This window comes from Megascapheus bottae, chromosome 9, assembly GCF_031878675.1.
Source record: "Megascapheus bottae isolate mThoBot1 chromosome 9, mThoBot2.hap1, whole genome shotgun sequence".
In the NCBI taxonomy this organism is placed as follows: Eukaryota; Metazoa; Chordata; class Mammalia; order Rodentia; family Geomyidae; genus Megascapheus; species Megascapheus bottae.
This window is the reverse complement of record NC_143517.1, coordinates 36,200,267-36,219,356: the sequence shown is the minus strand read 5'-3', so window position 1 is coordinate 36,219,356 and position 19,090 is coordinate 36,200,267. Positions and strand designations below refer to the sequence as shown.

Here is a 19,090-nt window from a genome sequence, read left to right as displayed (position 1 = left end):
TGGCTCAAGGCTAGTACTCTACCACTTGAGCCATAGTGCCACTTCTAGCTTTTTCTGTTTATGTGGTACTGAGTAATTGAACAGAGGGCTTCATGCATGCTAGGCAAGCACTTTACTGCTAAAGCGTATTTCTAGCCCCAGAATTTAGGATTTTATGCTTTCTGGCCAGATGCTCTGCCAGTGAGCCACGCTTCCTGTTTTTAAAGTGTGTTTCTTTTTTGTGCCAGTAATAGAGCCTGAATTTAGGGCCTCAAGCTCTCATTGACTGTTTTGCTCACAGTTGGCACTTAATCATTTGAGCCACACCTCTAGTCCCAATGTTTGTTTCTTGTTTCAAAAAAATATTATTATTAAGTAGTTGTACAAAGGTGTTTCAATTCCAGAAGTCAGGTATAAATATAATGCACCTTGGTCAATGTCACCCCATGTATTGTTCTCTCCCTTCTTCGTCCCAACCCTACCCTCAAGTTATATAGTTACATAGTACCCATTGAATATAATGACTATATAATATTTTTCTCACCTTTTCTTCCTTCATTTGTATGTCCATCCAAAATGCTTTAGCTTTCTGATATTCATTTTGTTGAATGGTTTGTTAGTTGTTCAGAGGTGTTACACCAATGGACTCTTTCCTCTAAGTATACCCTCCTTAAATCAGTTTGTTTGTATGTATATGCATATAACCCCGTAAATGTTATCATGTATTTGTATGGTTAAATCTTATGTCCACATATGAGATAAAATATGCACTGTTTGTCTCTCTGAGCCTGACTTACTTCACTTAACATAGTTTTTCTAGGTCTGTTCATTTCTCTGCAAATAACATCATAATCTTTCTGATAGATGAGTAAAGTCCCATTGCATGTATGAACCGTATTTTCTTGATCTACTTATCTGTTGTAGGGTATCTGAGCTCTTTCTATATCTTAACTCCAGTGAATCGTATGACAATGAACATGAACATATCTTTATTATGTAATATTTTGGGGAGATGCTCAAGAGTGGTATCTTCGGAATTATAGGTGAATTTTTTGAGGAATCTTTACACTGCTTTGCAGAGTATTTGCACTAGTTTACATTCCCATCAACAATGTAATAGCATTCTTTCCTTTCCCCTAACCCCCCCCCAGTGTGTGTGTGTGTGTGTGTGTGTGTGTGTGTGTGTGTGTGTGTGTGTGTGTGTGTGTGTGCTGGTTCTGGGGCTTGAACTCAAGGCCTAGGCACTGTCCTTGAGCTTTTCCACTCAAGGCTAATTCTCTATCACTTTGAACCATAGCTCCACTTATGATTTTCTGGTGGCTAGAGATTAGAGTATCACAGACTTTCTTGTCTGGGCTAGCTGTGATCCATAGATCTCTGCCTCTAGGATTACAGATGTGAGACACCTGCACCAGGTTTGTTGTTTGTATTCTTGATGATGTCCAATCTTGATAATGGAGTGAGATGGAATCTCAGTATTGTTTTAAAATGCATTTTCTTTATGGTTAGGGATATACAGCATTTCTTTATGTGTTTATTGGCTATTCTTGCTTCTTCTTTTGAGAAGGCTCCATGGTGTTTGTTTCTTAAACTAGATCAAGCTCTTATATAATCAGGTACTAAAGTATAACTGTCAAAAGTCAGGAAATAAATACTGTTACAATAGTACTGTCTATGGTCCATAAAACTCACTCATGACTTAAACGATCCTTGCAACAACAAAACCATAAATTCACTGGACAAATCATCAGTTAAACCCAAGTGGAACTCTAGAACAGTATGTACCTTACTCCACATCCAGAAAGAAGATTCATGAATGGTTCCTTCCTCACTCACAAATGAAGACAATGAAAACCACCTTCAACATGTAAAATAAAACATTTTCATGTAATATATTTTTACTGCTTACTATTAACCTGATTAAAATTGCTTGGCCAATGTCAGAAGTCCAGTTTTCTAAAGAGAGGAAACATGATAAGTATATGTCTGCCCATGGTAAAAATAGCATTGAAGATAATTCTCCCCTAACTAATTTGCCTTTTATTCTCATGATAAAGAAGGGCATTTGAGGCAATCAGTGGGACTGTTCTTTTGAGTTACTACCTTGGAAGGAAGTGAATGCATTTCTTCACATTTATCCTGGAATCAGTCTGATTTAAAAAAATAAATAAAACAAAACAATTAATTATATAATTATTTAAATAATTCTATATATCTCTATATATCTATCTATATCTATCTATCTATATATATATCTCCAGTACATCTTGGGGTATGCTTAAAATTACTAGGCTTATTATTCAAGATATTTTCTTTTTCTTCAAGTTTTAGCAAGGATTTGTTTTAGCATAACAGGATTAAAGTATGGAGAAAAATCTTCTGTACATCTCACTCAGGATCATTTAGCGCAAGGCTTCCTTCCATATTAAAAAAGCAAAGGGATCGGGACTTTGGCCTAGTGGTAGAGTGCTTGCCTAGCATGCACATAGACTGGGGTTCGATTCCACAGTGTAGAGTGCTTGCCTAGCATGCATAAAGACCGGGGTTCCATTCCTCAGTACCACATACATAGAAAAAGCCAGAACTAGTGCTGTGGCTCAAGTGGTAGAGCACTAGCCTTGAGGAAAGCCCAAGGACCATGCTCAGGCCCTGAGTTCTAGCCCCAGGACTGGCAAATAAATTAAAATTTAAAAAAGCAAAAGCAAAATTATATTGTGTATATTTTAGATTTACTACATGATGTTATGGGATACATGTGGATAGTAACTAGAAATAAACTTCAGGTATTTTATTTGTTTGGTCAGTTGCGGGCTTGAACTCAGAGCCTGGGTGCTATCCTTGAGCTCTTGTTTTGCTCAAGGCTAGTGCTCTACCGCTTTGAGCCACAGCTCTTCAGTTTTCTAGGGGTTAATTGGAGATGAGTGTCACAGACTTTCCTGCCCAGACTGGCTTTTGAACCATGTTCCTCAGATCTTAGCCTCCTGAGTAGTTAGGATAACAAATGTGAACCACCAGTGTCTGGCTTAACTTTTGTTCTTTACTAACCACTCAGTTTATGGTATTCTAGAAGCCCAAACAAACAGACTAATTGGTAAGTATAGATCTAAGTAGGCTGGCTATGTCTGTTAGCTTTGAAGTTATTTAAGTTAAGCATTCTGTATGCTCAAGGAGAATGTTAGTCAGAGGTCCTGTCTTTGTTGAAACCATTTCAAAGGAATAGTTTTCATATTCTTGAAAGACTTCTGATTTATAGTAGTAGGTACACATATATCTCAAAGGGACTAGGAAGGGATTCATCTATAAACACTTTTAAGTAAGAAGTCTAAGAAGACTAGAGGCCTATAATCTCAGGTGCAGGCTAAAATAAATTGTAAACTCTTGATAGTTTTCCTGTCAAGAGCTCAGACAAGATCTTAAAAGGAATCTGGGATAAGGATCCTAGGTTGCTAAGAAGTCAAGGTTCTTAGTGAAGGGCTTTGAAAGGAGTGGAGAGTTTGCAGTTTTCACTAGCATGTCTTGGAGATTGTAGTTTTTATTTTATTTATTTTTGGGCTGGCACCAGGGCTTGAACTCAGGGCCTCATGCTCTATGCTAGATTTTTTTGTTCAAGACTAACACTCTACCACTTGAGGCAAATCTCCATTTCTAGCTTTTGCTAGTTAGTTGGAGATGAGAGTCTCTTGGTTTTGTCTTCCTGGACTTGCTTTGAACCTCCACCCTCTGATCTCATTCATGTGAATAGCTAAGGTGAGCCATCAGTACCTGGCTAGTTTTTATTTTAGAATGCATAGGTTATTTAGATTTATTTCATTCTTTCTAATTGCGATAGAACATACTATGCTATGAATATATCAAGCTATTTAGGCTACGGAAGTGTTTTTCTTTCTCTTTTTCTTTTGTCAGTTTTGGGACTTGAACTCTGGGCCTGAGTGCTGTCCCTGAGCTCTTCAGTTCAAGCCTATTGCTCTACCACTTGAGCCACTTCTAGTTTTCTGGTGGTTTATTGGAGATAAGAGACTCATGGGCTTTTGTGCCCAGGCTGGCTTTGAACGGTGATCCTCAGATCTGTCTCCTGAGTAGTTAGAATTACAGGTGTGAGCTAATAGCACTGGCCATGTTTTTCTTTTTTAAATATTAAAAACATCTTTATAATGGATTTCCACATATGAATATTTTTCAGGAGTTGTCAGATTATGATGTATTGGCATTATACTTTAATATAATTGTCTTCATTAGTGTATGTGAGAATTTCTCACTTTCTTCAACATACGATAGTAGTTTAGAGGGAGTTTAAATGTGTCCCTTAAAGGTTTATTTATTGAAATTATAGTTTTTGGTATGCCTCTGATAAGTGGTAATAGAACTTTTTATTTTTATTATTATTATTATTTTGTGGGTCATGTGGCTTGAACTTGGATTGGGTACTGTCCTTGAGCTCTTCAGCTCAAGGCTACCACCCTACCCTTGAGCCAAGCCCCACTTCCTGTTTTCTAGAGGTTAATTGGAGATAAGAGCCTGAGGTCCAAAAGGACTAGGCTGGCTCTTAACCCTGACCCTCAGATCTCAGCCTCCTGAGTATCTAGGATTATAGGTGTGAGCCACTGAGCCTGGCTATTATTATTATTATTTGGTCGATTGTGGGGCTTGAACTCTCGGCTTGGGTGTTGTTCCCGGACTCTTCAGTTTGAGGTCATAGTTCAGGAAGAATTTTTAGGTATGCTTAGCTTAAGGTCATGGAATTGAAATACCCAGATAGAGAGATATCCCCAAAGACCACCAGGAGACCACCACCAATGCAAAAAGCAAAAGGGTCTTTATTGCAGGGCAAGCTCGAGCCTGGACTCACACCAGTGCGCTAGCTAAGAGTGTGCCCCCAATGGCTTTGGGATGGGGTTTTTATTAGGGATTGTAGGAGGTTTAGGGGAGGGCCCATTACACTATATCCTGGTTGGATAGAATTTGAACAAAGAGATTTGTCGTGTCTTGATTGGTTCCGATGTCTTCCTTTACCCTGTTGTTTTCCGCCCACATTCTTTGCATTCCTGTGGTCATTGCTAGGGGACCTAATATTATAGGATGGCAGAGGACTCATTGGTGGGAAAGCAAAATTTAGGCCTAGCTCTTTGTCTGCAGATTTACAGCCTGTCATGGCACCTATTTCATCTGGAATGAATGATTCCAGGCATGCTCAGTTTTTTCTAAATAGTTTGGTTAAGAATGAAAGAAGCTGGCTGCCAGTGTCTCAATGCCTACAATCTCAGCCATTCAGGAGGCTGAGATCTGCGGATCTCAGTTCAAAGCCAGCCTGGAAAGGAAAGTCTGTGAGACTTTTATCTCCAATAAACTACTCAGAAAAAGCTAGAATGGCACTGTGGCTCCAGTGGTAAAATACTAGCCTTGAGCAAAAGCAGTTCAGGGAGAGAGCCTGGGCCAAGTGCAAGCCCCAGAACTGGTAAGAAAAAGGAAGGAAGGGAGGGAGGGAGGAGAATGAAGGAAAGAAACTTTGAAAGTGTGTTGGTAAAGAAGTTTTCGCTAAATGGTTTCTGCCTCACATAGTAAATTCTTCTGTGCTTTTGGCCAATTCCAACTGGTTTTTGTGAGACCTGAAAAGCTGAACTGTAAGAGCTAAGTGTGGAAGGCCATTTTCCCAACAAAACTTTTTTTTTTTTTGCCAGTCCTGAGCCTTGAACGCAGGGCCTGAACATTGTCCTTGGGCTCTCTTAAGGCCAGAGCTCTACTACTTGAGCCACAGCACCACTTTTGTTTTTTGTTTTTTTTTCTATGTATGTGGTACTGAGGAATTGAACCCAGGTCTTTGTGCATGGTAAGCAAGCACTCTACCACCAAGCCAAAGTCCCTCCCACCCCCCAACAAAACTCTTGGAATGCAGAGAGTTTACTGAAGAGATCAGTCAGTTCTGGTTTAACAGGAATTTGATTTTTTTTTTTTTTCTGCCAGTTCTGGGTTTGGGCTCAGGGCCTGAGCACTGTCCTTGGGCTTTCTAAAGGCTAGAGCTCTACTATTTGAGCCTCAGCACCACTATGTATGTGGTACTGAGGAATTGAACCCAGGTCTTTGTGAATGCTAGGCAAGCACTTTACCACCAGACCAAACTCCCATCCCCCAGGAATTTGTTTTCTACCCTTGGGTATGAGCTAATTTGGTCCTAAATTGCCTGGGAACCTGGGGGTAGATTAAGTCTTATGCAGTTTGTATGTTGTGTACCACTTATGGTTAGTTTCTAAGATCTGGAAGCCATTTATCACTTGTGTACAAAATACTGGCTGTTGATGTTTATACTTTGCTTTCTGCTTGTACTTCCCTGTATGAACTGCACAAGAATCTAGATTAATGTTACCTTGGGATCTGAAGTTGTGGGAAAACTTCAGGTCTTTTGTACTTCAAACCTCAGTTCTATGGTCCATCTCTATTACCATCTTGTCCCTGGTCACAGTGGGTTGCAACAGTTTTTGTTGTTGTTGTTTTTTGTGCTGAGGCTTGAACTCAGGGCCTGGGTACTGTCTTTGAGCACTTTTGCTCAAGACTAGTGCTCTGCCTTTTGAGCACCACTTCCAACTTTTTCTATGTATGTGGTACTAAGGAATCCAACCTAGGGCTTCGTGCATGCTAGACAACTACTCTACCACTAGGCCAAACTCCTGCCCCCTGTTGTTGTTGTTCTTATGTTCTGTTTGTCCTTTTATTTTTGTCAAATACAGACTGTGTCTTGTAAGCTTATATTTATATTCATTTTGATAGCAGAGATAGGGCAAAAGCTCAACTCTAAGTGGTATCAAAAGTGGTGGCAGAGCTGGGTGCGGTAGCTCACACCTGTAGTCCTAGCTACTCAGGAGGCTGAGATCTGAGGATCAAGATTCAAAGCCAGCCTGGGCACAAAAGAACCTCAGATTCTTATCTCCATGTAACCTCTAGAAAACCAGAAGTGGGGCTTGGCTCAAGGATGGGGTGGTAGCCTTGAGGTGATGAGCTCGGGGACAGCACCGAGGCCCAGAGTTCAAGCCCCATGATCCACAAAAAAGAAAAAAGAAAGAAAAAGAAAAAAGAAAGAAAAGTGATGGCAGAACATGTTAACAGTATGATCACACGGGGTAGGATAGAGAGCTAATATCCTCCAAATCTTCCTTTAGTGTGCTTACGGCAGTTTCTGTAAGAGAAAATAAAAGCAAGGATTTGGAATTATTGAGAGTAGTATTCTATGTTGTCTTTGGAATCATTACTTGAGGCTGCCATTTAAAGATCAGCCACACAGAACTACAGAACTTCAAGAGTCCAGAAGGTCTCTTGCTTTAGGAGAATTTCAACCCCTTTTCTTAAGGTTTTCATACATTTGGCCTGTTGTTCCTGAGAACCAATAACTGTAGGAGAAAAGATTCAGAAGACCACATAAAGAAGGAAATCAAACAAGATGGAATCAGAAACCAAATGGAGTTAATTAGGTCAATGACTGGACCTCTTTCAAATCTCTACTATCAAGCTATCTTTAATGTTTTCTGAGAGTGATACTAAAGGAAGGGACCTGTTAAAACTGCTTTTTATAACCAAGAAATTTATACATCATTCCAAAGCCAGTTCCCATCACTAAAATGTGTTTTGAATCTGAATAAAAAGATGACATCTAGTGTGATCATGTCCATTTTGTCTATTTGTCTGATTTTCTGAGCACTGTTATTTTCCCATAGTGATCATTGGTCATGAACTTCCTTTCAGTAGTTGAATGGATTTATAATGGTGGGTAATTCTTAGACAGTTACTTTCCTTTATTTTTATTTGTGTCTTTAGGTGCTGAGAATTGAACCCAGGGTGTTATGAAGGCTAGGCACATGAGCTGCTGAAATATAATTAGTTTTTGCTTTCCTTGGTTTTTTTATTTTACTGTATTTTCAGGGAGGCAGGGGCATGGGTGGTGCTGGTCCTGTGGCTTAGGGCCTGGGACCTATCCCAGAGATTTGTTTTGCTCAGGGCAAAGTCTCTTACCTGCTTGGACTAGCTTTCAACTATGATTTTCAGATTTCAACCCCCTGGGTAGCTAGGATTACAGATTTGAACCACTGGCATCCACATGTTTTTACTACTGAAAGTATATAAAAAAAACTAGAGGCCCTGGAGTTTGGCCTAGTGGTAGAGTGCTTGCCTAGCATGCATGAAGACCCAGGTTCAATTCCTCGGTACCACATGCATAGAAAGAAACCAGAAGTGGTGCTGAGGCTCAAGTAATAGAGTTTCTAGCCTTGAGAAAATCCAAGGACAGTGCTCAGGCCCTGAGCTTAAGCCTAGGACTGACAAAAACAAAAACAAAAGCAAAAATAACTAGAATGGGGAGTTGGAGATTTAGCTCAGTGGAAATGCAAGGCCCTGAATTTGGCCCTTGGTTGTGCACAACTCCCCCCCCAAAACAAAACAAAACAAAACCCCAGGCTTCTAGATAAGCATGGGTGACTCATGCCTGTAATCCTAGCTACTCAGGAGGTTGAGATCTGAGGATCATGGTTTGAAGCCAGTCCAGGCAGAAAGGTTCCTATGAGATTGTTTTGTTTGTTTTTGTCAGTCATGGGGTTTGAACTGTGGGTCTGGGCACTGTCTTCTGCTCAAGGCTAGTGCTCTAGAACTTGAGACAGTACCATTACAGGCATGAGCCACCAGTGCCTGTACATAGATTAATATGTATCTATGACATACAAACCCTCAGCCTAATTTTAATTATGTTCTAAAATCTAAGTGCCAGTGATTGTATATAGAGATTTCCTTTTTGAATACTTGTTTGTTAAACATGACATTTGAAATATGATATAAAAATCAATGTCAATAAATTAATTAATTAAAAAAATCTGGAAGGATTGCTGTGGCTCAAATGGTAGCTGGATAGAGTTGAGCACAAAGGAGCTTAGGCCCTGAGTTCAAGCCCCAGAAGTGGCAAACAAAACAAAACAAAAAACTAAAATGACTGATTGAGCTGTGGGATTGGGTCAATTTTCAGTTTACAACTGAATGGAAAAGTATCATTTGAATAAGTACAGATTGAACTTTCTCTAAAATGTTATAGATCTTGTTTTCTTTTTGTGGGTTGATACTTCTTATGACAGGTAGATGCATTAAGAATATTGTATAATACTGAGTTGTGGTGGCTCACAACTGTAATCCTAGCTAATCAAGATGCTATGATCTGAAGATCATAGGTTCAAAGCCAGCCTGGGCATAAAATCCTCGAGACTCTTATCTCCAGTTAATCACTAGCAAGCTGGAAGTGGCACTATGGCTCAAGGGGTAGGGCAGTAACCTTAAGCTGAAGAGTTTAGGGACAGTACCCAGGCCCAGAATTCTAGTCCCATGACTGACCCCCCCCCCAAAAAAAAAGAAAGAAAAGGAAAAAAGAATATTATGTAATTGCTGGGAGCGTGGCTAGTGGTAGAGTGCTTACCTAGCATGCGTGAAGCCCTGGGTTTGAGTCCTCAGTACCAAATAAACAGAAGTGGTGCTGTGGCTCAAGTGATAGAGCTCTAGCCTTGAGAAAGCCTGGGACAGTGTCCAGGCTCTGAGTTCAAGCCCCAGGACTAGCAATTGAGAATTTATAGTGTAGTATTTCTGTGGAAATACAGTTCCCCATCTAGTAGTTGTATCTAGATTCACTTGTTTCCTTTGTCTTGGCACAATGCTTAGGAATTTTTTTAAAGCAAGTGTTTGCTAATTGTATGATAGAATTGAACTCTGTTCAAGTGATGCTGTTACTGTTACTATTATTATATTTTGGTGTACTAAGGATTGAACCTAGGATCTTTTGAATGCTACACAAATGCTAATTCTGAGGTCCACCCAGCAGTTAAAACACTGATTTATTTTAAAAATGTAATGTTATTATTAAGGTATTGTGCAGAGGGGTTACCATTTCATAAGTCAGGTAAGGGGTACAATTCTTCTTGGGCAATGTCACCCCTTCCTTTGCTTTCTCCCAGTTTCTTTGTTGTTTTTTTGAGATAGGATTTTGCTATGTAGCCCAAGCTGGCCCTCAACTCACTATCCTTCTGCCTCTGCCTCCTGCACCACAATGCCTGGCTACGATATGTTTTTATTCACTTTTCTAATGAAACGTGTATAATGAGAGAAGAGTTTCATTTTGCTTGTATTATTATTTATCGTATGTTTTCAAGCTAGGATTAGGCATGGGAACTGATGGTTTGCATATGGCAAAATTAGGCCTCTCCTTTCACAGTCCAGGTTGTGTGATTCTGGCTAAATAAAAAAAATCCTGTTCCTTTGTTTTAACAAATGTGATTTTGTTTAGCTATAGCATGATTGTGCTGCTTCTCACCATGAATAGTGTTTTTTTTTAATGCATCATAAATCAAGTTAGTATATCCATATATATGATAGATAAAGCCATTGCCTTAAAACACAATTTTAATCTGGTTTAATGTTCAACATACATTTTTTTTCTTAAATTAAAAAATATGCAGAGACTCCAGTAGACTGTAAAATGAAGGAGAAGCTTAGCTTTACTGTGGAGTCTGAGCTGGGTGTAACCTAACTAGCTAGAGGATATGCAATTCCTGATTGACAGCAAGACCAGCATTATGCAGATTTTCTGAGGGAGAACACCCAGCTCAGAAACGGTGTAGATCTCTGTTAGGAATCCTTACATTCACCACCCATGTCTTTCAGTTTTCGGTCTACTGGATTTGTAAACAAATAGCACAAAACAGTTCCTCCTTTGTTTTTGTTAAACTGATACCGCAGTGCAGTTTCATTCATCAGCCAGGCATACATGTTTGGGAATTCGATATTCTCACTAAATTAGCTAATTTTGAGCTGTGTTCCTTGCTTATCTATAGACCTTTGTGCATTAAATCCTATCTGGAGCTGTTCTCTTCATACATAAGTGTGTTTTGCTGGTGCCTTCCTGTCTTCTTCAGTGAGAAGCTTTATGTAGGTCAGGCTTGGCTTAAGCAGATTTCCTGAACCTGCGTCAGCTTAAGCTGGAGGAATTTTAATAAACCCTCCCCTGTAGGCGTGGGCCTAAATGAGGCTAGCCTAGTTAAGCCTGATCTGTTTTCTGTTTGTGAAAAGAGCTGAGCAGAGCTGAAGGCTGCATGGTGGTTTCAGAAACTGCTTACTTAATTTCAAGAGAACAATGGTAGGAAAGGCTAGATCTTCCAATTTTACCTTATCTGAAAAGCTTGATTTGCTAAAGCTTGTGAAGCCATATGTGAAAATTCTCGAAGAACACACTAACAAGCATTCAGTAATAGTAGAAAAAAATAGATGTTGGGATATCATAGCAGTTAACTATAATGCAATTGGAGTAGACCGCCCTCCTCGAACAGCGCAGGGCCTACGTACACTTTACAAAAGGCTCAAAGAATATGCCAAACAGGAACTATCGCAGCAAAAAGAGGCCCAATCAGATTTTAAAAGCAATATTTCTGAGCCAACCAAGAAAGTTATGGAGATGATTCCCCAGATATCCAGTTTTTGCCTGGTAAGAGACAGGAACCACATACAAAGGTAAGCTTTATTTTATTTTGTTGTGGAAAATTATGGCGCCTCCTATCTATTGGGCTTTGGCTTAGTTGTGATAGAGATATGCATAGCAAGCATCCCCACTCCGGAGCAAAGAATAGTGTCTTTGTTTTGCTTTCTTAGAAAAAGAAAGTGGGGCTATAATGAATTTTTTCTGTTGCTTTTGATTTAAGCCCACTTTTACTGTCTTATCCTCTCTTTTCCCACCTTTAGTTTCTGAAAGTAAAGATTAAAGAAAAATAAATGGAATGAAATTTTTGACATCACTTCATAAACTTTTTGAGCTTCAAAATTAAATTATTTGTTTCTGAGAGATACCTTTTTTAATTTAAGATAATGTTTTCCTGAATTTCTAAATTTCCTATAAAAATTTATATAAAGTTAGCAGTTAAAGGAAAATGCAAACTGCTTTTTTAAAAAATAAATTGTCACTGTATATTTATTGAATATGCACTGAGCTAATATCACAATTAAACTTATTAAGGTCATGATTATATGTGTATATACAGAGAGAGAGAGAGACTTTTCTAACATTTAAAATAAGATGGAGACAGCTAAATAGAGATTTTAAGGAAGAGAGACTTTAGGAGATTCAGGTTACTTAATAAAACTAAAAGTTTTAATTTATATTTATCAGTGGTGTAGTTTCATTTTGATCTTGGGTCATATAAAACGGGGTAAGCTTTCTCATACTGGATATCAAAATTTAGTTTAAGAACGGTGTTGGGTTCTTTGGGGCTGAAATAATTTTGGGGTTAAATTTGTGTTATATAAAACTATTTGCCTAGGAATCTTCAAAACTTTTACCTTCTCATTAATTTAAATTTCTGCTCTTGGCAAGAAATAAAAAGGGTGGCTGTAGTAGTTTAGGTTAAAATCTAAACAAACTGGTAAACTCCATGTTAGTTAAAGAGCCTCTCAAACAAAGCTTTCTTTCTTATTGGTAGGTAAGGTATTGTATAAGCAAAATTACTGATTACCTGTGAAATCTCTTTGAAGTTAAGGAAGGAGACAAAGAACTTCTTATTGAACAAAATCTATTATTTTGGAAGTTTACTAGGAAAATAGTTTTGAACCTAGCTTGTCATAATACTACTTGTTTTTAATTTATAGTGCAATTAAAAAAATTCTCTAGTGGAATCTAGGATATGTATACACACATTGGATTACTTTTTGGGGCAACCAGTTAAAAATTTCACTGTGATGACAAGTGAGATTCTAATATGTTACTTCCTCAATAACTCCACAATAAACTTGTTCTACTTATTAGGTTCCACTGTTCTCAACTGTAGAGAACAGTACTTTTATATTACAGTTGTAAAAACCATACCTTTTGGTTATTAAATATAAATTTTTGTAAATTGAAAACTACATAGAAACTATAGTTTTGTAGCTGCATATTTGAAAAATACAATGAGTATAGAAGAGAAATACTATAAATATCTGTTTACATTTTGACTATTGGTGTATTTATACATATACTGTATACATGCACGTAAGTTTTTTTGATGCCATCATCTTGGTAAAAATGAATTGATTTTTTAATATTTAAATAATACCTTTTTATTAGATTTTAAAAGGAAGAATATAAAGAGTATTCTTAAATTTTTATCTATGATAGCTTATTTAATGTATATTCTATTGACATCATTTTCAAACTTAATTATCTCTTTTTATAATTATGTTATTTTAATTAGGTTTCTACATAAATATTACCCAGTATCATCAAACTCTTCCTTTATGAGAAAGTATTTCAACTTGCATTATTTAAAATATATTTCTGTTTTGTAAGTTTATTTTTATAACTTACATTTATTTTTACCTTTTTTTTGGTCTTGGGCCTGGGCACTATCCCCGAGTTCTTCAGTTCAAATGCCACTTCCGGTTTTCTAGTGATAATTGGAGATGAGAGTCTCAGAATCTTTAGTGCCCAGGGTGGCTTTGAACCACAGTCCTCAGATCTCAGCCTCCTGTGTAGCTATGTTTACAGGTGTGAGCCACCACACCCGGCAGCCTGTTTGATTCTTTAAATTCAGATTCATACATTTTAGAATTCTTTATCATTTTTGTGGCCTTCTGTAAAATTTTTTTACTTCATTTTGCTTCACTTGGAATGTTTCAGCTAAAATGGAATGGGATCTTAACTTACATGGGAGTGTAATGTCTATGTTTATACTCTACCATGCATACTAATTTGGAATACTAATTAGATATAGTTTTCCTATTCCAGTTTTCATTATAGATTTTTTTTTCTGCCAGTCATGGGGCTTGGGCACGTTCTTGGACACTTTTTGCTCAAGGCTAGCACTCTACCACTCAAGCCACAGCTCCATTTCTGGCTTTTTCTGAGTTTCTGGTACCGAGGAATCGAACCCATGCTTCATGCATGTTAGGCAAGCATTCTACCACTAGGCTACACTCCCAGCCCCTCATTATAGATTTTTAATAGAAGTAAATCTTTTTTAATTTGAATTTTACTTATAGTCCATAATTTTGCTTTTGAAAACCATAAAATAAAAATAGATAAAACAAAAGGTGAGAGAATTATATAGTCTATAATTATGTTTTCACTATATACTGTATGTCTCATTGAGTTACTTTCTTTAAGGCAAATATCTAATATTTCCTGGTAATTTATTGCCATGAATAAATGCCATGAGGAGTTTAAATTATATATACTGTTGTTTATCTTTTATAAAATATCCCCATGTTCCTTGTCTTTTATAAAATACTCTCTAAAGAATGTTAATATGCTGGGTGCTAGTGGCTTACTCTTGTAATCCTAGCTACTCAAGAGGATCTCGATTTGAAGCTAGCATTGGTAGAGAAGTCCCTGTGATACCCTTGTTTCCAAATAATCATTCAAATGGAAGGAGAGCTGTGATTCAAAAGTGGTAGAGTGTCCCTGAGCAAAAGGGCTCAGAGATAGCACCCAGACATTGAGTTCAAGCCTCATAATTGGGGAAAAAATAAAAGTTAACATATTTCCATTGTGTTGTGATAATCCTTTCCTCCTTTATAACTGTTACTTATTTTTTATGTTAGTGTTTAAACTCAGTGACTTACAATTATTAGGCATGTGTTCTACCACTTAAGCTGTGCCACCGGTCTATGATTGCTTTAGTTATTTTTTTTCAATAGGATCTGACTTTTATGCACAGGCTCACCTGAATTATAGTCTTCCTGTTTTTGTTGCTCTTGTATCTGGGATTGTAGGCCAATGTTGTCATGCTTAGCTTTTATGGGGGGGAGGGGTCACAAGAATTTTTTTTTTACCAGGGCCTGGGCACTGTTCCTGAGCTTTTTATTCAAGGATAGCACTCTACCAACTTGAGCCACAGCATCACTTTTAGTTCTTTCTGCTTATGTGGTACTGAGGAATCAAACCCAGGGCTTCCTGCATACTAGGCAGGCACTCTGCCACTAAGCTGCATTCCCAACTCTAGTCACAAGAATTTTTTACCTGGATTGGTCTCTGTTATCATCCTGATAGCAATTGAGTGAGAGTACAAGGTTCTGAGTTCAAGCCCCAGTACAAAAAAATAAAATAAATAAAATTTACTTTTTGTGCTCATTCATATATTCAGTATAACCAACAAATTAAGAGTTCCTACTTTAAGTACAATGGTGTGTTATACTAGGTGCTGAAAGTACCACTGTATGTAATTCAGCACTGTATTATACTAGTGCTTGCTCTGTGACCTGAACTTGATAGTTGAAAGACTTAAAGAACCACTGAATCATGTGGTTCAGGATAAGTAAAGGGGGAATACCACTGATCTGAAATATTAAAACCTTTTGCTAGCATTTGTCAAAGTAACACAAAATTATTTAATCACTTATTTTTGGCAAATGTAGAAATTAATACCTCCCTTTTACCACTTTCCTAGATGTCATGGCCCTTGAATGTCTTTAAGTCAATCTAGCAATCTAGCAGTATAAAAATGGAAGGTCTAGGGGCCAGGAGTTTGGCCTAGTGGAAGAGTGCTTGCCTAGCATGCACAAAGACTGGGGTTCGATTCCTCGGTAACACATACATAGAAAAATCCAGAAGTGGTGTTGTAGAGCTCTAGCCTTGAAAAAGTCCAAGGATAATGCTCAGGCCCTGAGCTCAGGCCCAGGCCTGGCCAAAAAAAAAAAAGGAAAGTCTAGGGCTAAGGTTTGGGAATAACAAGGATGAAAGGACCCTTTAACCATTTTATCCCTATACATCAAACTATAACTGGGAAAAATGGTTTTTCTAATTAAACAGTAAGGGTAAGTGATGTCTCCTTGAGAGCATAAAAATGGATTTTGAATTTGTTTACCTCCATACCCTGTATAATACTTGTAACTTTCTATGCTATTAAAAATCTGATTTTGAAGTTAAGGATGGGGAGGGCTGAGGTGGTAGCTCAGTATAAGAGTGTTCAGCATTCTCTAGATTCTGGGTTCATTCTCTAGCACCATAAAATATAGCAAAATGAAACAATATTATTGCTATCCTAATCATAATAATTTTGTTATTCTTAAGGTTTACCCTCTTCCCTGTCCCCCCCTCCCCCCAGTCCTAGGGCTTGAATTCAAGGCCTGGACACTCAGCTTGAGCTTTCTCAAGGCTAGTGCTCTACCACTTGGACCATAGCACAGCTTCTGGCTTTTTCTGGGTGTTTGGTAACCAAGGAATTGAATCCAGGGCTTCATGCATGCTAGGCAAGCACTCTAGTGCTAGGCCAAACTCCCAAGGTTAAGCCTTTTATTCATTTTTTTTTCTGAATAATTGTGTGTGTGGGGGGGGCGTTATGGGGCTTGAACTCAGGGCCAGGGCCTAGGTACTGTTCTGGTCTTTTTTTTTTTTTTTTCCCCAAGGTTAATGCTCTACCACTTGAGCCACAGCTTCAGTTCTGGCTTTTGGTGGTTAAGAATCTCATGGAGTTGGGCACCGGTCATCCTTCTTACTCAGGAAGCTGAGGTCTAAGGATCATGGTTCAAAGCCAGTTCTGGCAAGAAAGTCCGTGAGACTCTTACCTCCCCTTAACTACCAGAAAGCCAGAAGTGGCTCAGAGACAGTGCCAAGGCTCATAGTTCAAGCTCCATGACTGAAAAAAAAAAAAAAAAAGAAGAATCTCACGGACATTACTGCCTGGGCTGGCTTTGAGTCACAATCCTCAGATCTCAGTCTCCCCTCAGATCTCAGTCTCCTGAATAGCTGGAATTATAGATGAGAGCCCCTGGTGCCTGGCTGAATAGTTTTAAAGCTATTTCAATATGTAGCCTACCCTATCCAGGAACTTTTAATCTTTCTACTTTAGCCTCCTATGTGCTGGGATTATCGGTATAATCTACCATACCATGCTCAAAGCTTTAGAATTTAATGTATGTTAAGTATGAAATTATACTTTTATTTACATTTTATAATGCTTTTTTTATATGCTGTAGTGCAAACTTGGATGAGGCTGCACAGGCTGGTACCAGTTCACTGCAGGTAATGTTGGATCACCATCCGGTTGCTATTACAGTGGAAGTGAAGCAAGAAGAAGACATTAAACCACCACCTCCACTGGTTTTCAATCCTCAACACAGTGATACTTTAGAGCAAAGAGAAGAGCATGAATTAGTACATGTTATGGACAGATCTTTGTCACCCTCTCTTTCCTCTGTTGATATGAGAATGACTTCCTCTCCATCTTCTGTTCCAAGGAGAGATGATTTTTTTCAGCATGAGAGTGGACAGCACTTTAGGTCACTATTAAGGTGTGATCCTCAGATTCTGCAAATGTTAAATGAGGAGCATCAAATAATTTTAGAAAATCAAAAAAATTTTGGATTATATGTTCAGGAGAAGAGGGATGGATTGAAAAGAAGGCAACAACTAGAGGAAGAGCTACTAAGAGCAAAAATTGAAGTGGAGAAGCTGAAAGCAATTCGATTACGGCATGATTTACCAGGATACAATAGTCTCTAAGATTTTTTTAATCTTGCAACTAAAAAAATATATTAATGATTCTTTTAATTTTGACCAAAATTACTAAACTTGGAAATATCCTGAAGCAAAACACAGGTTCTTGAAAAATGTTGCTCATCTCAATTATGGAAAAACCTTTAACACTCTCTCTTATTGGGTTTGAATTGCGAACCTTACATGTGGCAAGCACTTTGCCTCCTGAGTTACACCAGTCTCCCTACTCCCCTTTTTATACTTTAGTTTTTTCATTTAGGGCCTCATTTTTGACCGGGGCTATCGTTGGCCTGTGGTTATCCCACCCATGCTTCCCTTGCATCTAGGATTGTAGATGTGTACTATCAGACAGATTGGTTTATTGAGAGAGAGTCTTGCTAACTTTTCCCCTGGGCTAGACTTGAACCATGATTCTTCTGATTTCTGCCTCCTGAGTGGCTGGAATTACAGGTGTGAGGCTTTCTTTTTGTGTAATGTGTATTTTTTGAGACAGTCTATATATCCCAGGCTGGCTTTCAACTCTTGTATTCCTGCTTCACCTTCCTCCTTGGATTATAGGTGTGTACTACTATCTTAGTTTTTCTTTGTTCTTTTTTTCTTTTCCAGTTCTGGGGCCTGAACTCAGGGTCTGAGCACTGTCCTTGGGCTTTCTCAAGGCTAGCACTCTACCACTTGAGCTTCAGCACCACTTCTGGCTTTTTCTGTGTATGTGGTACTGAGAAATTGAACCCAGGGCCTTATGTATGCTAGGCAGGCACTCTACCACTAGGCCACACTCCTAACCAGTTTTTATTTTTTTGATATAATTTTTCTAAATATTTAATATTCATTTTAGATCATAAGATTTACTGATTGGTTGACATAGTAATATTTTTCATTATCTTCTCCCACTTGTTCTAGTATGTTTAATTGTTGGTCTTATAAGATCTTTTTTTTTTTTGGTCGGTTGTGGGGCTTGAACTCTGGGCTTGGACACTGTCCCTGACCTTTTCAGCTCAAGGCTACCAACTTACCCGTTGAATCTCAGTGGCCATTTCCAGTTTTCTAGTGGTTAGAGATAAGAGTCTCACAACTTTAGTGCCCAGGCTGGCTTTGAACCGTGATCCTCAGATCTCAGCCTCATGAGTAGCTAGGATTACAAGTGTGAACCACTGAGCCTGACTACGAAATATCTTTTAATAATTAAAATTACATAAATGTATACACATGTATTCTTCCAAATTTTTCACTCTGCAACATTTTTAGTTAGAACTTTGAAAGTAGTAGTTAAATGTTTGTGCACACATATGTTTTTCATGCTCGGGATTAAATCCAGGGTCTGTGTATGTTAATCACACGTTTACCACCTCAGCCTTTTTTTTTTTTCTTCGCTTTTGCCAGTCCTGGGGCTTGAATTCAGGGCCTGAGCACTGCTCTTGGGCTTTCTCAAGGCTAAAGCGCTACTACATGAGCCACAGCAACACTTCTGGCTTTTTCTTCTTATGTGATACCAAGGAATCGAACCCAGATCTTCATGCATGCTAGGTAAGCACTCTACCACTAGGCCAAACTTCCGGACCCTTAGCCTTTTTTTTTAAAACAACATAGGTTTTCTTGCTGTGTACCCCAGAGTTTCCTTGATCTTGAAATCCTCATGCTTCA

At 38.3% G+C, this 19,090-nt stretch overlaps 2 protein-coding genes across 3 annotated transcripts in view; both read left to right on the top strand.

Annotated features, from left to right (window-relative positions):
• Rad54b (RAD54 homolog B) overlaps positions 1-19,090 on the top strand; it is a 75,435-nt gene that overhangs the window by 10,569 nt on the left and 45,776 nt on the right. The gene's annotated exons all lie outside the window — the stretch shown is intronic.
• Fsbp (fibrinogen silencer binding protein) lies at positions 11,090-18,410 on the top strand. The gene is made up of 2 exons (XM_090339069.1): positions 11,090-11,496; positions 16,930-18,410. The coding sequence occupies exons 1-2, from the start codon at positions 11,123-11,125 to the stop codon at positions 17,453-17,455; spliced, it is 900 nt and encodes a 299-aa protein (XP_090195195.1). The 5' UTR covers positions 11,090-11,122; the 3' UTR covers positions 17,456-18,410.

Bases quoted from the DNA above. Each gene is read 5' to 3' on its own strand.
- Fsbp (XM_090339069.1), top strand. From the start codon at position 11,123: ATGGTAGGAAAGGCTAGATCTTCCAATTTTACCTTATCTGAAAAGCTT. The intron at 11,497-16,929 runs GTAAGCTTTATT...TATATGCTGTAG, and splicing joins GACAGGAACCACATACAAAG to TGCAAACTTGGATGAGGCTG.